A 20,307-nucleotide genomic window follows, 5' to 3' on the forward strand; every position below is an offset into this window, starting at 1 on the left:
GCTTGGACAACTTCTCTGTATTCCTCCCAGGCTACCTGTCCTTGCTTCCACCTTCTGTAGGCTTCCTTTTTGTGTTTGAGTTTGTCCAGGAGCTAATCTAATCCTAGAGCCCCTTTCTGCCACAGAGGACGAGAACAGCCTGTGAGAAGTTTCAAACTAAAACTGAACAGTGAAAACAAAAAAAATCCTTAAACTACACTGTACTTCGGATGTTCCTGTGATGTGGTAAACTCCCTTCACTATGTCATTAAGACCAGACACCTAAATAGGAGTATCTAATCCTAGAGCCCCTTTCTGCCACAGAGGACGAGAACAGCCTGTGAGAAGTTTCAAACTAAAACTGAACAGTGAAAACAAAAAAAATCCTTAAACTACACTGTACTTCGGATGTTCCTGTGATGTGGTAAACTCCCTTCACTATGTCATTAAGACCAGACACCTAAATAGGAGTTTTTACATGCTGCCTGATTTATATCCATGCTATTCTGGGCTACTAAGTCTTTCTGTTGGATTTAAAATAGAAAAGTTTTAATTCTCTCTCCATGCAGAATGGGAAGGTTTCTGGAATCTCCCATCATTTCCCGCTTACCCAAAATTGTCATCATTGTCAAATAGTGTTTCAGGTGTAGACTGTTACTCCAATGTGCTTCAGCTCAGTAAGCCTTCTGGTATCATAGGGAGAACCTCGGTGTTAGCAGCTTTGTTGGGTATTACATCTAACTCGCCCTACAATCAGGACATTTTTAAACAGAAAAAAAAAAGGAAAGCCATCAGGATTGAAAATGTTGCTGTGAGGGCTGTACTGCAGAAAGATTTATTTGCCCATGCAAGGTAGGTGTCTTTTAAATGAGTACCAATAATGAACTTACTTACAAATTGCAGGGCAATAAACATCCTGCAATAAACATTTTGCCCTAACATTTGCACATCACAGATGTCAGCAGATATGGAAACTCAAGACCAGATTCTCAGTTTATGCAAGCAGGCATTGACTTGACTAAACCAGTGTATATTAACACCAACAAAAAAGAAAAGAATACCAAGTTCTTTTGGAAGATATTTTAAGAAACAGTTTATTCTTTAAATATGCAGTATAAATCTTTCTCCTTACAGTCATAAACACAGATTGCCAAGAAGTTAAATATCAGCATCACAACACAGCTATAATATACGGACTGCATTTATTCCTTGGTGAAGCATTCTACCTCACTTTGGTTAGGTAAATAACCTCACCAAGGCCTGTTAATTGATTCATTGCCTGTTTTTGCTTATTTGTCACCCTTGTTTTAAAAATATACATTTATCTTGTACTAATGAGGAACAGGAATAAAAGCCATTCTCAACTGATTCAAGGAAGCATGTCAGAATGTGCAGAGTGGTTAGGTTAGTGTGCAAAGCTCAAAATAAAATGCTCGAAGCAATCATATCCCTGGAATCAGAGAACAGCAAGTTTGGGTTCCTTAAAGGGAGGAGAAAGGCAATAAAACAGATAGCCCTAAGGTAAAGCCACCAGAGGAAGAGAATATAAAATAGCTTAAATATATTGTGCTTTATACTGTATTGGTTCTTCTGCAAGTATTGCACTGTGTAGATGATGGAGAGAGGACTTCCAGAGGGTGATTCGTATCTTTAGCAGCCTGAATAGTCTCGAGATGCCCATCTCTCATTATGGGCTCTATAGGGTCGGGTGGCTTAGCACAATGTGGAATGGACCTGGGCCTGCAACACAGGTGCTGCGAACACCTGCTAGAAGACAGCTGTTCAAGAGGTGCTTTGCCAAGATACCTGCCTAAGGTCTTTCTTTTGACAAAGTACCTCCTCTCAGCAATTCAGAATTTTGTTTTGTGGCTGGTCTATTCATTAACTTGTGTTGGTAGAAAGGGGCAACATTTTTAATATCAGATAGCTACAAACATCATCTCCCATGTATCTTCAGACTGTCATGATATAACAAAATTATCCTGTCTATTCACAGCACTCTGCTAGAAGTTGAGGGAGTGTTACAGTACTGCTCTGGGAAGACCTGTGGAGTTGGCCTCATTTTCAATTGTATTGAAATTACACACAGCTAGATAGGTGCAGTTAAACTATCTTAACCACATTATCTTATTATCTTCACCACAAGCAGACTTACCACTTTTTTGCTTAGGGAAATCTTAACTACGGCATCCTCTAAGGTCAGGGTATTAGCCAACTAAGAGGCACAGAAGTTTCTGTAGGATTCCAAGTCGTCCCACGCAAACAACTATTAATACAATAAAGAAGTAAATCCCAAGATTTTACCTCCATAATTATGCAGCATGTATCTCCAATATTCCCTTAAGTCAGAAGTGATTTTGTGAAGAACTGACACAGCATTAATCTAGTGGAGAAAAATTATTTCTCAAGCAGCTTATGAAAATGGCAAAATATAATTGCCTTAATGGCTGGTGCAGCTGCCTTCCAGGAACTGTCTTCAGAGAGAAAATAATTTCATTGCCACTAAAATATTTATTTCCCTCCCCAAGCCTTCAGTTTGATGTTGTTTTTTAAATAGTATTCCTCATTCGGTGTGCTTTGGTTTTCTTCAGCACTATAGGTTCCATTTTTCAATGATAGGATAGCAGGTCAGTTTTGTGTAAGATACTCAGGACTGGTTTGTGCCATGAGGAAAAACAAGAAAAGAATTTGTTTTAGAAAATCTGGATCAAAGGAGAGTCAGATTGCGTATATGCACATCAAGACTAAGTTCAAAGATTTGGACCCATCAAATTATGCATCGCTATCTTGTTTATATGCGTGACTGTGTTATACACTTCCTTCCTAATCGTTGCCCGCTGTTAAGTGAGACTGCAAACTTGTGAACTACTATAAACATGTTTAAATTTAGCATCCTGAAGTCTTTTTTATCAAGACATATAGTTCAGTGTGTGCAAGAACTGTGATGTATGTATTACATCATCATTAGGGCTTAAGACTGTCTTATGTGCCTACACAGGGCCTCTCACAAGAAAATACTAAATACCACTTGAAGAAATGCACTGCCCTGAGAAGCAGCTGCAATCACATCATGAGCAGAGCTCTCTTGGGTCAGCTTTCGTTTTCTGGGGAGCATGGCTGGGAAGCCCCTCTGCTCTAATTCTTCCCTACTACTTACTCTACATTACTTATCAGTTTTGTTTGGTTTCTTTTTTGAGCTTTCACTTTTGACACTGAAAAACAAAACAGGTTGCATCTAGCTGAATGAACAATAAAATGTATGGCAGCCCATCTCAACAAGTAATTGGCCAGCACATACGTCAATCCTACTCATCGCAATGTTGCATGGGCAGTCTGCCCCTGAGAAACCTTGTGCCAAGTTGGAACCTAAATATATGGCTATGAAAATGCATGAGAAGGATAAAATGTAGTATCCTGATGGGCTAGATAAATGCAAAGGTGTTGGGAGTCTTGCACAGCCTTTATGAAGGGAGCCCCATGTCCAGCAAAGTGGGTCTGGTTGGCTTCCACACCCCAACTCCTAAATACAGCTGACCTCAGGCTTTCCATGGGTACATCTGAATGGCCCTTACCAATACTTAAAACCACTTTACTTTTAAAACAAAAAAAAAACCAACAAAAAACCCACTTTACCCCTTCCTTAAAAAATAACCAAACAAAATCCAGTGTGTTCAAAATGGAGGTTATCAAAGCAATGGCTATTGTGCTGATTTTCACAGCCTATAAAATAAGTAATGAAGAAGAAGATATTTATGATGATCACATTAAACACACTTTTTGGCTGTTGTTTTTTAATCCACTGATATATACAAGTACCTCCTAATGTTCAGATCCTGAAAGCAATTAGGTGTAGTATTAATTTTACTGATGTGTAAGGTGACGTGTATTTACATGCAGGTCCTAGATTTGGTTCCACTGAAATATCAACATATATTTTCTGTCTTTATTCTTATCTATCTTATTTATGCTTTTGACAAAATACTGATAGAAGTGCTGCAAGTATCATCTGAATAGCTGCTGGCCTGTGAGCAGTGAGTGTGGCAGGGAGGACTGCCTGCACGCACCCGGGCTGGCAGGGCCGGCTCTCCAGAGTGGCCGGTTCCTCCCTTTGGGCAGATTATCACGCAACTCCTATGGTATGAGAAACAAATTGGGTAAGGTATAAAAGGATGTAAAACCCGTATTTCCAAACAAAAAGGCTCAGGCAATAAGTTACAGAGCCTGAAACTAGCTTAAATGTATGTATAAGCAAAAAGACTATATGCATCCGTAAAGCTGTGTGGAGCAGCTGGATAAGTGTTTTCTTGTTTGTGTGCTGAAAACGTCCCACCGTGGAAGGTTTCTAAACCTTGTCTATAAATTCATCACCATGAAAAAGTGGTCCTCAGGAGAGGACATGCTGTGAGTCGTGAGGTTTCTCTTTGTAGTACTACATCTAGTTCCAAAATGTTGTTTTGAACTCTCACGTTAAAAAAAAATCTGACCTTTATCTGAAAATTATAAAAATGTGAACATTAAAAACCTGTTATAATTAGTAAAATAACACTTCATACTGCAGGCAGATGCATACTTAATTTGCCATCACGGGTAATTGGATTGATTTCAGTAAGGGAAGATGGTTCAGTAAATACACTGCAATTTGAAGTATACATGGTGCAGAATTGGAGCTGCATTTTTCAGTATATAGTTTTTTTCAGTATATATATATATATAGCTCTAGATTTCTGTGACATGACTGATTAGAAACCAAAAAATTTTCGTCAAAATTAATTCTCTCTCCTCCTGCCTCACGTTTGGTTTCCATGCTTACTGAAAATGTAATTAAACATTTTTATTTTCATATTTATTGCAAAAAATATTTTTGAAAGTTGATTTAAGGAAAACCCATTACGTAATTAAACATTCAAAAACACTTCCCAATTTTTCAAAACATTGCACAAAACCTGACAATGGTAAATGAAAATCGCATTTGGTGGGATTTGTGTATATTGGTTCCCCGACGATGTAGGTTGCTTCCAGTGTATACACAGGCTCCCATCGGCGACATGCACCTTGCATCCTTTCGCAGGGAAACGATGGTTGAACGCGGTACAGCGCGGTCGCTCGGGATTCAGCTTGAAGCCGAGATACATCCAGGTTGTGCGTGAAACTGGGAAGTACTCCCAGGTATAGCTGTAGCTTTTGCAGGCAGCTCGACTTACTGCTAGGTTTGTCTCATTGGTCTCTTTATTCAAGGCAGTTGGTAGAGAGCGAAAATGACACTATGTACCAGGGATCATGGAGACCAACTGTCTGGCATTTTTATTTCAAAGACTCTGTCTTACATCTCTGCTTTATATATATTTAGTCTGCTCCTTTCCTGCAGTATCATTTTCAGCTGATGGGAAGATATTCTGCTGTACAGACTGTTCGAAGACAAATTTGCAAATACCATTTCACCTCGGTCTAGGTGTGCAAGATGTCCCCTTGCTGAGGGACTCTCCTCGTCCCCATTGTCAGAGACACTCCACCTGGGCACAAAGTATTACCATCTCAGGTCAACATTGTCACCTTGTTCATGTCCCTGTGGGGAAAATAATAGGACTCCCTGTGAGACTCTCGGTCGTCTGCTGTTGTAGGATTTAGCAGTTAACATCACGTATAGTAACATAAGCCCATGTTTCTGGGCTTAGTGCTTGCAGATTTACAATTTCTTCTTCAAAATAGCATACTAAGTTAATGAACAGTTCAGCACCCAGGTCTCTATTACCCTTATCTGAAACACAGGAATAACTGATTGTCCTGTCATGAAAAAAAAAGCCTGCTGCTTTTTTCTTGCTTAACCTAGCAAGAAGAGGTATATCCTTTGAAATCAATGGAATTGCACCAGCCTACTGCAGTAACACCAGCAAAAAGAGAAGTAGACCCAGGATTTTCCTTACTACACTCAGTAAATTTGGTGTATTCCCCAGCTTTGAAATCTATGGATCCTGTCCTCCTGCGAAACTGTGGAGAGGCATGTCCTGTTTGTCTTTATTTGTACAGTGACATTAAAGGTGTCCTATCCGTTAATTTACATACAAAATCACTCTGTGGAAGCAAACTAGGTAATAAGTCATGACAGAACAGTTTGGGGAAGCTTAACATGCTACAGACATCTCGATGCAACAGTATTTCAACACCATAATATTTTTTTTACTCCATAAATATTTTCATCTTTCTTGCTGTAACTTGCATAAATGAATAAATACATAGAAAACACTAGTGATAAGTCCTAAATTAAAACTAAGCTCACCATCTTAACATTTACTTTTTAAAATATGTATGAGACAATTCCTCTGATCTCTTTTTTATACACGTACAAACTCACAACTTACCAGTTATTTGTGTTTCTATGCCAAGTACAGTAATGAGTACAGACTTCCTCCTGCTAACGCTGAAAGCCTTTATACATTCATGAGAGCTTGAGGATCAAGGTCTTAAATTGAGCTCAAGAGATTGCGTATCAGGAATAACCAAATACTTCCAGACTTTGTCCCATTCAGCAACAGGAATTGCTTCATGCTTTTATCCCTCATTCTCTATGCCTTGAGTTATCATTACCCACAAAAATACAAAGAGTTTTTCTTTGTCTCCAATTTATTTTCTCAAGTTATTTATTCAAGGAAGGTTCTAGACATGTATTAGAAAAACTTGATGGACTTAATGACTGAATTAAAAGAACTAGGATGAAATTCAATAGTTCAAATTTAAAGATCATACATACAGGAATTTCTCCTATAACTGCAAATCCTTGGGTTGGATCAAGGAGAAAAAAAATAGCAATGTAGTTTTCAGCCATAGGATGACTGTGAGCTCCAGTGTGTTAGGACCATAAAATTGAGTTTGTAGGAGTGGAAACTTTTCAAAGGAGTAACAAAGTCTACACAGCACAAAAGTGTTCATGTTCCAAGGTCCATGTTCCAAAGCAGAAAACCAGGAACAGGTACAGAGAAGAGCTACAAGGGTATCTGATGACATGATCTCCAGATATCCCATCAACCAAAATTATTCTGTTACTCTATGAAATTACTTCTCCAAAGATGGTAATCATTTTGGATTGAATTCATTACAAACAATGAGAGGAACAGACTACTAGAAAAGACCTGCTGGTCATAAGATCTTCCTGTTTGCTCTTAAAGGAAACTATGTAATAAATTATGTGGGCCTCCTATAGAGATTCTGTTCAAATTATTAAAAAAAAAAAAATACAGATTTAAGTGAAGAGCATGACTCATGAAAATAAAAGTAACAATTTCTTCCTTTCTGGTTTTCAAAGATTGAAGTATTGTCTGGTCATCAAGGCAGATAAATTACATACCCCATTCAGTGGTTGTCACACAGTTGGAAACATGCAGGTATTCAACTGAAAGGTTCCCTTCTTCAGTTGTGGCAGGTCAAGTAAAACCATAGCTCATAAAAAGTGAAGTCCACATAGTTTCTATTCTATAAATTAAGGATTTTCTATGAACTTCAAACATTCTAAAGGAAGGTTTTAGACCTTACATTTCTGTGTGGTAAGTTACTTATTACTATCAGAAAAAATAGTTATTCTACTTACTTCTAGGTATATGAGAATTTTAATATAAACACTTTTTAAAACAGTATATGGCAGATCAATTTTACCATGTTTTTTTCATGGTAAAATATTAGGGTTTAGTATACAGTGGTGACAACTTATGCAATTTTATCGGAAAGCCACCAGTCTTTAAAATTTTCTTTAAAGACTGTAGAAGACTGCTTTCACTGAAGATGTAGTACTTCATATTTTCCAGGTTTGTAGCTTCCCTGAACAATCAAAAATGGTGGTTATTTCCAACCTTTGAGCATATTTGACTATTTCATACCTGTCTCCTAAGCAAGAGAGCATGGACATCTCTTGTTTGGACTCTTTGCTGTTCGTTATTTTACAAATATCAATTCATTGTCTGTGGAAAAGCATAAAAGGAAGGAAGTACAGCACCTACTAATTTTTCACTGAACCTTGAAAGTCAGGATCCTCTGCACACCCTCTTTGAATACAGACAAGACTTTGGCAAATTATCTATGTTATCAGGAGGCTCGTGTATGGAAAAAGCTCAAGACGTGGAAAATATTTGATTATTTGAAAAAAAGCTTTTACAGGATATTGAAAAGAGTATGAAGTTGAAAAAAGGATGCAAAGGAGTAGCACCAAATAACAAAGCATCACTACTAAATTTTTTAAAAGACATAAATTGTAGCTGAATATTGCTTACCTTCTTTGTGCAGATTAGTCTTGATTTTTTTCAGTCTCAAACAGATTTACTAGAAAAGCCAAAGCCATGTCCACATGGTGTGATAGTACTTTGGCTTTAATAAAAGCAAAGTTGTCAAGGAATAGTGAGGTTTAAACTTCTGAGAAAGGATGTAGTTTTCAGGTGACCAGGCAGAAATGCTGATTTTTATTTCCCCACCATGAGTGAATCATGAGCAATGGCATTTACTGTCTTTCTGAGGCATTATAAGACCTGCTGGGCAAATGATGCCTTTGCCCAGTTTCATGCAGTACAGTCTTTGATAACTAGGGGATAACTAGGGGAAAATATAACCATTAGAACAAATAAAATGCTGTTCTGCCGCTTGTGTGTGTGTGTCTGTAATAGAAAACAGGGCCTGAAGAAGCCTGCTCCTTTTCTCAGCATTGTACATGTCTGAGTGTATCTGCTTCTCTATTAAGATCAAAGGCAAGCAGAGGAAACTGAGAGCCGCATGGCAAGTCAGACCTATGGACCACTGGAGGTTTGATATTTTTCTAGGCTTAGAGATGATCTCTTACAGTGCTTGTGACACCATTGAAGTCTATCGAGTAAATGCACAATGTTTCAAGACTTAAAAAGAGTTGCAGAATTTTGGTCCTTACCTTCTGTAAAATGTGTATTTGCTGCTTTCCATCTGTGGTCCCTGCATTGCTCCCATTACCATAGCCATCTGGAAGCTTAGAAGTCATGAATTTGTTTGTTTTGTCAATACCCCCACAAGTTTAAAAGGTGCTATCATCCCCATTTATAGGGGTGAGGAGCTGAGCCAGGTTTATACTGTCAGCTAAGCATAGCTCTAAGCCTAAGCTTGTCCATCATGCTTTACAGGCAAGCGTGCACTCAGCTACAGAGTCAGGCTGAATGCCACGCTTTTGCAAATACCCGTGCTTCAAGCACACCCACCAGGACAGAGCGCAGACTCCCGCTCAGGCCATTGGAATGGATGGGGCAGAGAGGGACCAAACAGACGGGTCCACCAGCAAATATCTCTAACCAAATACACAGTCTGTGGTTTTTACAACTGAATGACAGCCAGCAATGTGGATATAAAGCATATGGAGTTCAGTATAAGAAACCTTCTGCCAAGCCTGCACTTAACCTCACTTGTAGATGACCTGTGATGGTTTTCTCAAGGTCTTAAAGGAAGTTGTAGCGCAAGAAGGCTAACGTAGACTTCTAACAATGAGCCATGTGCCCCTTCAGCCTTCTGCTCTTGATACTTAAATTCTGTAACAACCCTCTTTCAGACTTGGTGTTCTTTCTTTGATTTCAGTGAGGTCAAGAGCAAATCTGCTGCGCAGAGTCCGGAGATATTTAATTTGAAATAGTTGCTGCAGTTGTCTGAAAACGTACGTGGGGCTTAGAATGGACTGAAGCAATTTTGAAGTTCAGAAAAGCATATGAGCTTCTGTGTGGACTTTTAGCATGGAGGAGGGCTGGGGCTGCAGGCACATGCAGGCTGTGGACTAGACCCTGGCCTGAGGTTAAGCTAACCGATCAGGATGTGGATGAACTATGGGACATGCCATGAGAAATTGCTGGATATGACAATATGAGAAGCTGACAAAAATTTCAGATAGTGCTGTGAAGGACAGCTGGATCTTGCAGGAGGTAAAGGAGGACTTATGTGAGAAATGGTTGAATTTCACAGGTAAATGAAGGGGAGTACTGGGGACATTTTGTGGGCAACAATACCTAGGTAACCCTATCAGTAATACCATATGAGGCTGAGATTACCTAGAAATACCAGATTTGAGTACAGATGTAGCAAAGGTGGGACCAGTTGGGAAAAAGTAATTAGGGCTGAGTTGTTTATTTGAGAGGAGATGGACAGAGAAAGCAAGGTACAAGCATGGTGAAAGGGAGGGTCAAGAATGGGAAAAGGGATATAAATATATGCAACTGTTGTAATCAGGTCTGTCCAGGGGCACTGGCTGGGCAGCCCTGTGCTTGATTGCCACAACCTAATCAGGACAGTAAACCAAGCTTCTCTGGCCACACCACGCAAGTCCAACATGCCTCTGCGGTCAGGATGAAGAGGGAGGATGGGGGGAAGCTTTCCTGTTTGGGCAGGGTAGCACCCAGACGGACAGATAAGCATCCTGGTACTGCCAGGCCCATGCCAGGCCCGACGGCATCGCCATCTACTCATCACTTCCTCACAAAGCACAGAGCAACTCACTGGAGAAATATATGAGCCATGGGAATAAAGAAGCAGATGGGGTTATAGCAGAAGCTCCTTTCAATAATCTCTGTTGCTGGAATGATGATGGTCCTTTCTTTACAAGTAGCTGTGCTTGATATAATATGTCATTGGAAGGATTACATCCAAGCTGAACAATCATCAGCTGTTCCATGCAAACATGTTACTACAATACGTTTCCTAGGAAGTGAATTCAAATGAGTATACATGCTTCATTCATGTTTCATTTAAGCAGACTACTGCAGCCTTGGGTCAAAATGGGCATCTCCCAAGTTTTTGCATACCTTAATCCTGCACAGTTAGCACCATATCTCCTTGTCGTCTACTTTCTTACTTTGGCCTGTTTGTTTCTCTTAAGTGTGTATTTGTCTTGTTACTTCCGATTTTATTTTCTGCCCTGAGTAACTGTCTTCTTTCTCTCTTATATTTGCATACGACTGGATGACACTTGGTGAAGGAAGGTCGTATCCATGACCATACACACGCTTTTTTTTTTCTGAGACAGAGACATACACTGAAGCAACTGGTTCCCACTTTTTTAGTGTTTGAGCTAGATGGCTGTATATGCAATGTTCACGAGTCATTGGAGGCCAGCTTTGCGTGGAAAAGCATTGTTCCTTAGCTGGAATGAAAACTGGAATTTCTGCTGACATTCACCTTTCCAGACCATCTGTCTCTGGAATGAAGCTATTTAAAGGAAGAGTGCTAGTAATATAGCATTGGTTTAGTCCCTAAAGTTTCCTGCTTTGGTAAAGTAGGAAACTCTTTTTGCACCTGAAAGGCATCTATGAAATTCAGATATCCCATGCCTGGGAATTAGTGGGCAACTTGCATAGAAATTCAGTTTTCAGAGAAGTCATCTGTGCTATACTGATAAATATCATGCAATAACATATTTTGCCTCCTCAGTATTTCTGCCTACATTACCCAAGCAAATCTTTTTCATTCAAAATTATAGAACAGATATCTCTTCCTTATACCAGGAATAACAACAGTTTTCCTTAATAACTAAAAGGCAGAAAATATATATAATGCTGTCTAGAAAATACAAATGGTGCTCTCTTCTATTTGGATCACCATCTGCGCTAATACAGAAAACCACAAAGAAGGGCTCGGGAAGTTTTGTAAAGTTCCCTTTCCAGATGTCCCCATCAGGTCTCAGGAAGGAGCCCAACCTTATTTGAGTAAGTAGTTTTTGTAACAATATTGAGTTCCTGGTTGAAACTCTTCATCCCAGTAATGAAGAGAGATTAAAAAATTACCGTTTGAGTATTTCTTAACATTTTGACTAGCAGAAGAGTTTAGCAGAGAAAAGGGAATGAAGCAATCGATCTTTCATCACAAATGGTATCTGATGGCATATTGGGAGCTGGCAAGAGGCTTTCATGCTGTAGCTTTTTTCAAATGTGTCTTTCAGTGTGTAACTAGTTCCCAAGCCTTAATGAACCACTTAAGTGCAGCAGCTATGGCAGCTTGTTCTCAAGAACTATAATCCCTCCTCTACCATTAGGAATGGATGCTTGTAAGTGGGGATTTATTTTCTTTCCAATTTTTTCTATAGGTATTTGATTTATAACATATCGTTCCTCAAACTGTGTTTAAAATACTTGTAAAGCCTTTGTAAACATACTTTTATTGAATTCCATGGGAGAGGAGAGAGCTGATTAAGGTTCACATTAGTCAGGAAAATAAAACAATAAGAAGGATTTTCCTGAAGGAAATGAGGAATTTACATAAATGCAGTTCATGCCACGAAAGTTTCATGAGAGAGAACTACTACTTCCATCAGTAAAGAAGTTGTGCATGTGCTGCAGAATGGTTTCATTGAATCCATCTGGTCTGTTCATAGACACACAAAACTATGAAGTCAATGGGAAAAAGTAAATGAAAAGAGCCAAAGAAATATACCAATAGGTTTTAGTCCCCATTGGTGGCAGGGAATATCACCCTTCCCAGGACCACATAGTATATTCTGTGTTTCAAAAGCAGCTGTGTCATTTTTCATGCTGGTCTTGAAAATATAAGGAGGTAATGAAGGAAAAAAAAAGTCATTGCATGTCAGTGCTAGCCAACAGCTGGTGACCCATTTTGCTCAGACACAAGGCTGTCCCTGGGGACACCAGCGGTCTGGCTTCTACTCTTTGCTCGCTACTCTCATCTGGTCAGTTTATTTCATCAAGCTTGTGTATTGCTCTTTGCAAAGGCTTTCAACTGTGTTTATACAAAATTCAAATGTTCTCACTAAGTCCTAGCTTTAAATTCCATTAGTCTAGTTGCTGGGGTAAATTGCAAGTTTGTCCTAGTGGATGTAAAGTTCTATATTAATTTCTACAAAGTATATCCCATCTTGCTGTTTGTTTAGAAATTTTTAAAAAATAGGCTTTAAAAAAAAAGTTTAGAGACATTATGGTTAGAAAAACAACCTTGCCTGCATAGATCAGCAGAGTGCTGACATATGTCTGCAAGCAACACAACTTTCCCTGGATGTATACATGATCGCTTGCTTCTTTCTTCTCAACAGCTAGACATGAGGGATGGCAGGGGACCTCATGAACCCTCAGACCAAGGGGTGGTTCTGAGTGTTTGTCTCACAGCTGCCATTTATCAGCCACATTAGTCCCTGATCTGGTAGATTTTGTTGTTGGCTCTGGGTAGGCTGTTGGATTTCTACCCTAAATTCAATGGGTATTGCATAGTGTTTAAGGTAATTGTTTAATTTTTTTAGTGTGAAATGTAACTAGGAAAGCCGTAAAGCTAAAAAGTAACCTTAGGACTGTGTTCTTTGGTAGATATCAGGAGTAAAGCCGGATTTGGTATCTGTGCTTTTTTGAAGAACGTATGATGATTATCCACCAGCTGGCTAGCCTACAGAAGTGGGTGTCAGCAGATAGTTCTCAGGAATTCAGTGTATTCCTGCATCTTGCATGCACAAAAAATGAAACTGCCTTGTCATAATGGCTTAACCGTCTTTTCATAAAATACTAATGGTACCAGGTATGCTAAACTGCTTGCTATGAGCTCTCTAGCAGCAGACCCAGTCACAGCTTGAGGCATTTCCCAACAATGTGTCAAGTGATCAATCTGTCACAGCACCAATATTTTCCTCTTTAAGGCAGGTCTTTCATCACATTGGAAATGACATTGTTGCTGAGCTAATCCAAGACAGATTAGAGTGATGTGTATTAATTCAAGACCATACCTAAGTGATATCTGTTCTTTCGAAATTCCATTACAGCTGCGTAACACATGCTTAGCTACTTACTTCATTAAAATCTGGTTTTCATATGTCAGTTGTCCCAATCCTTCCAGAAATGTCCAATGAATCTTTATTAATTACTTCACCTTCACATGTCCTGGGCAATCATTACTTCTTTTTACCCATTTCCTTCTTAACAGCAATTTAATACTCTGAAAGAAATGAGTAATGGGAAAGAATATTACTGTTGTATATATGATAAATTAAAAGCATCTATTTTCCTTGAAAAGATGCAGCAGTTGTAGTACTCTAAGGGGCTTATTCCTTTCTGTGTAAGTTCCTATACAGGAGGTTACACTTGGCTTGGAAGCATAGTAATTTCCTCTAAAATTTTAGAGCTGCCAAATTATAGCAAGAGTGCTTTCAGAAATCTTCCTTCTTAGGCATAGACCATTTGTCAAGTAAGGTCAACAGCAGCCAAGCAGAATGGACTGAGGTCCACATCTCTGGGTACATCAGTGTTATTGCAGCCATAACCTGGAGTCTGACTGGACCAAAAGCTTTAAGACCATGAAGCTCTTGGAAGACTTAGGAGTTTTAAGGCATGGGACCTGTCTACAGGGAAAGCTCAGCAGGAGTGAGAACCAAAACTGAAGAGCTCAGACAGAAAGAAGGATGAGAGGCTAACCAAGGGGAGCAGGTGTTGACTAGAGAGAAAAGACTAAGGAAGAATGGGGGAAGGGAAAACAGCTGCCAGAAAGAGGCGGAGTAAGCCATTTCAGAATTCAGTATTTATTAGTAGTACTGAACCCAACAACCAGTGCATTCTTTGGAACCACTTACTGACAATATTTAATGCTTACCTATATATGCATTAAGGAATTATTGCAATAAAGGTGAGTCCTACCAGAGCTGTAGCTGCAGTACACCAAAGGCCTGCTGAGAACAGCAGCAGCTTGGGAGCCTTCCTAAAACAGAGGGCAGCAAATGCACACTCGCCAGTGTTGCTTCTAGTTGGCCAAATACCTTCTGAGCAGACTCAGAAGCTTCAGGAAAGTAGAAGAGTTCACAATATATTTAAGGGACAAACTTCTCAATGTCAAGAAAAATTCTACTGCGTAAAATTCCCAGATAATGACGAAACTGGAGATAAAGAAATTTTTTAAAAGGGGGTTCTGGCTAGTGGATGGAACTGTAGAAATAAAGATACGCATGACCTCCAAGGTCTCTTGGGAGCGGAGAAATATTGATTATCAACAGTACAAATTCAAAAACTCAAAATGTAGGAAAGTGCCGGAATTAGCATTGGCCATGCAAATTTATTTCAGCCTTCTTGTGTATGAATTATGATGATGATGTCTTAGTTACATGATCACCCCCTATATTTTCTATGGTCTCCAGCCTCCCATAGTTCATGACATGGATGGTGGTCATTGAATGGACAGCTATTTGGTTTCTTGTTTCCTATTTGCAAAGTTATGTTCATTGAGATCTGCTAAAGAAAGTGCATCAAATAAGCTGCTATTATCTAGAACCTTCTGAGCATGTATGAACAGCTATTTACTTCACAAAATTTGTGCAAGCTTTAATGGCTAAAGCAAAAGGCACGCCCCTGATATGAAGGTCACCTCTCTTCTAAAGTCAAGTCTCCTCTTTAACGCATGACAACACTGGACTCTTCAAAGCCCATTAAATGTTTAAACATACAAAAGCAATGGATCTTACCTAATCTTGTCCTCAGAAATAGATTATTTGTTTTGGCAAAAAAAATAATTGTTTTGATCTAAGGCAGATATTCAGTATGGAAGATGTCAGCCTGAATGGTTTAAATGAGAAGGAATGAACAAAAGCATTTACATAGAAATGGAGGGTCAAACTGACACCATGAGCTGTGAAGAGCAAATGATTTCTATGGAAGTGCATAATCCAGGGAGCAAGTTTAGAAGCAGAGCTCCAGTTCATCCGGCATTTTGCAGATGCTGAAAAAGAGCACAAGTACGGTAGCTATCTGAACCTATTTACTGTTGCATTGTGCTGCTGCAAAGATCCTTAAAGTGTCAATTCAATGTTCTGTTATTGGCAGTGATAAAGTCATACGAGTTGTTCCTGAGAGCGAGAGGGAAACACAGATCCTGAGGGCTGCATTTAACAGGCTTAAGGTGAGTTTGATTATCCTCATCTTCTTTTTCTGATCTTTGTTGAAGACTGTAGCGGGTTAACTGACATGCCTTTCATTTGGCACTTTACTTCAAGCTATTTTACACTCTGGAAAGCAGCCTTTGCCCATTAAATTCCTAATTTTCCAATAAAATAGCATAGGAATTATATTCATCATGCCCGACAATTTTAACAAGAAACACTTATTGCCTTAAAATAATATAGGTGCCACACTTGCAAATTTGCTTTTTTCGCTCTTTCACTTCTTGCTAGCATACGTAGTTGCATGCTTCATTATCTGGTTGACGGTTTTATTTAAAACGCTGAGTTAATTCAAGATATGAACACACACAGGAATAGGAAAAGGAAGTGCCTTCAGTTTGAGAATCTCTCTGGCAGAGTAATTTTCTAGAGGCAGTTGAGAGAGTGTCTACGAGACTCACTAGCAAGCCAAAAACTTTCTTCCCTGGCCTTTTCCTGCAGATGTAAATGAAATGCAATGGTGCCACTGTAGCAGCGCAGCACAAGAGCTGCCACAAGAGCCACTCTGCAGCGCGCTGCTTTGCTGGCACAGCTAACGAAGGCACAGGCAGTCTTTCCACAGCAGTGTGGCCCATTATCTCAGAGGAGGATGGGCAGTACCCGTAAGCAAGGTCTCTGGCCCCTGCGACAGCACGGAAGGGACTGCACTATGCACAGGCGCTGCCCTCAGGCACTGGGGGAGGGACAAGCCTCATTAATAGTCTCCAAAACACAGCCTAACCAGAGCAGAACCAGGGAAGTAACAACTTGATCACAATGTTGAGTTTGTTCGAGGAGTTGAACGTGGGTCCCAGGCTCTGCCTCTTCCCTTGTGTTAGTTCATACTCTGCTTAAGCCCGGCGGGCAACAGTTGACTTCTCCCTGTACCTATGAAGGTAAAGGAGTTTGATGGGCAGCCTTACAGGCAGCACAGGCACAAGCTAACGTCATTTGGCACAGCAAATTCAAGCCTTCGTTTGTGTCTGGCTGAAAAAAGCTGTATGGACATAGACAAAGGAACACATTGGTAACTTTGACAGTCCTGTGACATATAGTTTTGGGTCACAGCAGAACACCAGTGGTACCAAAGTGATGGGAGCACGTGCTAAACCTCTGGGTTGCTCACTGCCTTCAACTCCAGCAAACCATTAGGCAGTCTGTGATGTATCTCCGTCTCCGTTGTTGAAACCTCATGTAAATGATTGTGTTCTCACTGAGGCAAAGAATGAAGGTGCGTATAATTTTCTAGTCCAATACGTCTGGGATACAAGTAAATCAAATCTCAGTCCGCATACCAAATCAAACAAAATGAAGATCTTAGAAGAGCTCTTACGCCCTCCTGAAAAGCATTCCATCTTCCAGTTATGACAAGGCTTTCTTGCTACCATTTTTTAAGAAAGTGGACAGAGCTACCTTAGGTACCTCAGCCCAGGAGAAGGCTTACTGCTGCGAATACTCCAGCAGTCAAGACATTGATGCCTTACTAGCTTTAAGTAGGAAGGCTGAGGCTCTCTTCATCACCTCTGTGTTTTTTAACGATATGTTCAGTTAGTCCCCCACTCAAGATGCTGTCTTTTGTAAATCCCATTCTTGAGACATCCAACCTGTGCACATGTTGCATGAGGAATTTCAATGTTCAACAGAGGCAGTGTCGCAATGCTATGTATTATACCACTTTGTACTGTAATGCCCAACTCTCCTAAAGAATATTGTCTTATATTTGTTTCTGCAGTGCTTATTAAGGGCCTGACCCTCAACTGTGAATGTTACTGTAATACCCTAAAAAGGATAATTGTTTTACTCCCAGTTAGGAAAAAAAATCTAACCATAAACCCAAGAAATACATGTGGAAGCTGGTTTTTGCATTAATTTCTTCCCCCTGGATGCTGGAACATAAAGATGGAGCACATGTGTTTTTTCCTTTCTCCTCATATTGCAAACCCTGCGAAGCAAAAGGGTTACTCACCTTCCTGCAACTGTTTCTTATTACAGAGCTCCCTTAGGCTCCCAGAAAGAGATTCCTTCACCCAATCCCATCAAAGTGGGAGCAGTAGAAACTTGAATAAATAATTGCATGCTATAACTCTGAGAGCAGGATAATAAAATTTTGGCAAACTGCATCAGAATCTGACTAGTTAATTAGAAAGTGATTGATTCTGATGAGGTAGTAAGCTGAGGAGGTTGAAGGGAAAATTCAAAAAAGAGAGAGAGTATTGACACCCAGTTTCATGAAAACAGGCTGGGTTTGGCTGCATTTCAGGTCTTAGGGCTCTCCCATCTGCAGCTGCTTCACTGCCCATCTACGTGGGGTCAGAAAGAGACACCTGGGGGGCTAACAAGTAATGGGTATGTTTAACTTATCATTATCTTTTCTCCCCCCAAAAAAAATCTCAAGTTACTCACCCATGAAAGAGTGGATCGACAATGACACTTCTTAGAAGTGCCAAGTACTCACAATACCAGCAAAAGTCAGTAGCGGCTGCAAGTCATCAGCCCCTCTGAAGAACCATGTATTTACAGTTGTGCAATTTTTTAAGTCTCCATGTCAGTCTCCCCTGTCCTTCTCCTGCCCCCAGACTTCCAGAGTTGGAAACTCAATGGACAGTGGACTTAAACGTTCAATTTTTTAAATATGAGTCTTTAAGCACAATGCTGATAATGTGCTCAGGAGAAAATAGAAGACAGTGCACCAAAAAAAATGCAGTAGTGCAAAATAAGCTACAAACAAAGCCCAGATATAGTCCTGTTGCTGTCTTAACACAGTATGCCCGGCAAACAACAGAGATATGAAAAAGGGGGTCAACAGAGATACACAAATTGCTACAATTACAAGTACCGCACTTTGGATTTTTAACTTTTAGAGTCAGAAAACCAGAACTGGTTTAAGACACATTCCCTTTGAATCCATTTTGGTTTGAGCAGTAAATTAATACCAACCTGTCATATTACTCACATGTTCTGTTCCTCAAGGGAAGAATAAAGCTGGAACCAGGATCCTTCCAAGACACAACAGTTTTGTACCTAAATAACCATCAAATAGCACCAATTTCACTTTTTTTTCAGAGAAAGTATTTTGGGATTAAGTGCAAGTAGTTGGTCTATTAAAGAACGTTAATATTTTATTTAAGGCCATTTGAAAACTTCAACCTGAGTTACGATATGGCCTGATAGTATTCTCCACTATTGTCAGTATTAGAAGAACAAGAAAAGCCAGTGAAAACAAAAGTTACATCACTTTCGTTCTCGAAGTGAGACGTATACCTGCACTTGGGTTTAAATTCAGACATAAGTTTCTCTACCCTGGCAAGTTGGTCTATTAAAGATGAGGTATATTTCAAAGGTACCAGAAGTTATGCTCTCTAGTGATGTCAGGATGAGTCCCCATTAGTCAACCCAAAGAAGCACAGAAATTGCAGTGCAAAAGTCAAGTTTGGGTAGCCCAGTTTGCGCCCAGTGTGATCCATGCACAACTTAAATGTTTTGAATAAATTCCCAGGACAATGCAAACACAGAGTAGATTCTGCGCAAATGGATCGTATTCTCGTTGCAGGATTTCCTTGCATACAACAGACCATCTATGGCTCCATCCTCACTGTGTCTGGTGGAGGGAGCTTTACTATAGAATCATGGTGTTCTGTGTTTATTCCAGCCATTTCCTTCTGCCTTTAAAATCTACACTTGTAAGGCAGAGTCACTTAGCCTTTGCCTCTGGCCTATCTTCCATAATCCAAAGAATTAAAAGGAAAACTCATCTCTGTCCAGTTCAAATGAGTGTATCCTCCTGAAGGGCTTTATCACAAAGAAGTTTGAGAAAATTGTCCTGATGGTCCTGTTACAAAGCAGTGTATTTCAGTGTCAGGCAGAGAATAAAGCAAATGCAAAGATACCCCTTCTTATCACCCACTGATTTGGACAAAAGGAAAACAATCAGGAAGAAAATAAACGGGCACTGGAAACAGTGGCAATGTATCTTTTCACTCATTCTGTTTTATCTGCCTGTTTCTTAATGACTGCCCTTATCACTGATTTTTCCTGAGTAGATTTTGTCATTTACAGTCTGGTGTAGCTGCTTTCTTTCAAAAAGAAACACCAGGGCAGTGGGGAAAAAAGTGGGGAGAGCTTTGCCTTCTGCCACGCTGAAGCCAATGCCATAGAAGTCAGCAGGTTGCAAGATCCATCCCTTTTGGGAAGAGGATCAGACACATGTCCTTTCTTGAATGTGCATTTACAGAAACCTGCACTGAGACATACTTGAAGGATCATCTTGGAATTGGCTGTATGTCTTGATGTGTTTGAAGTATCTTAGAATATGCCTCCAGTAATTAACTTGGGCAGCAGTGGCAGTCTAGCCACAGCGTAAGCGACAAAATTCGCTGAAGAAGTTGGATGACTACTCAGGGGCTTTAGTCCACGTGGAAGCCTTTTGATCTCAAACAAGACTGCACTTCTACCAA

General features: G+C 39.9%; 1 protein-coding gene across 1 annotated transcript in view; it reads left to right on the forward strand.

Moving 5' to 3' along the window:
- Positions 1 to 20,307, forward strand: part of CPA6 (carboxypeptidase A6) — a 122,923-nt gene that overhangs the window by 50,562 nt on the left and 52,054 nt on the right. Inside the window, exon 2 of the mRNA XM_009335080.1 lies at positions 15,759 to 15,834. Coding sequence (XP_009333355.1) covers positions 15,759 to 15,834 — 76 coding nt within the window. The remainder of the gene's footprint in view (positions 1 to 15,758; positions 15,835 to 20,307) is intronic.

Source organism: Pygoscelis adeliae, unplaced genomic scaffold, assembly GCF_000699105.1.
Source record: "Pygoscelis adeliae isolate BGI_AS28 unplaced genomic scaffold, ASM69910v1 Scaffold101, whole genome shotgun sequence".
Taxonomy (NCBI): domain Eukaryota; kingdom Metazoa; phylum Chordata; class Aves; order Sphenisciformes; family Spheniscidae; genus Pygoscelis; species Pygoscelis adeliae.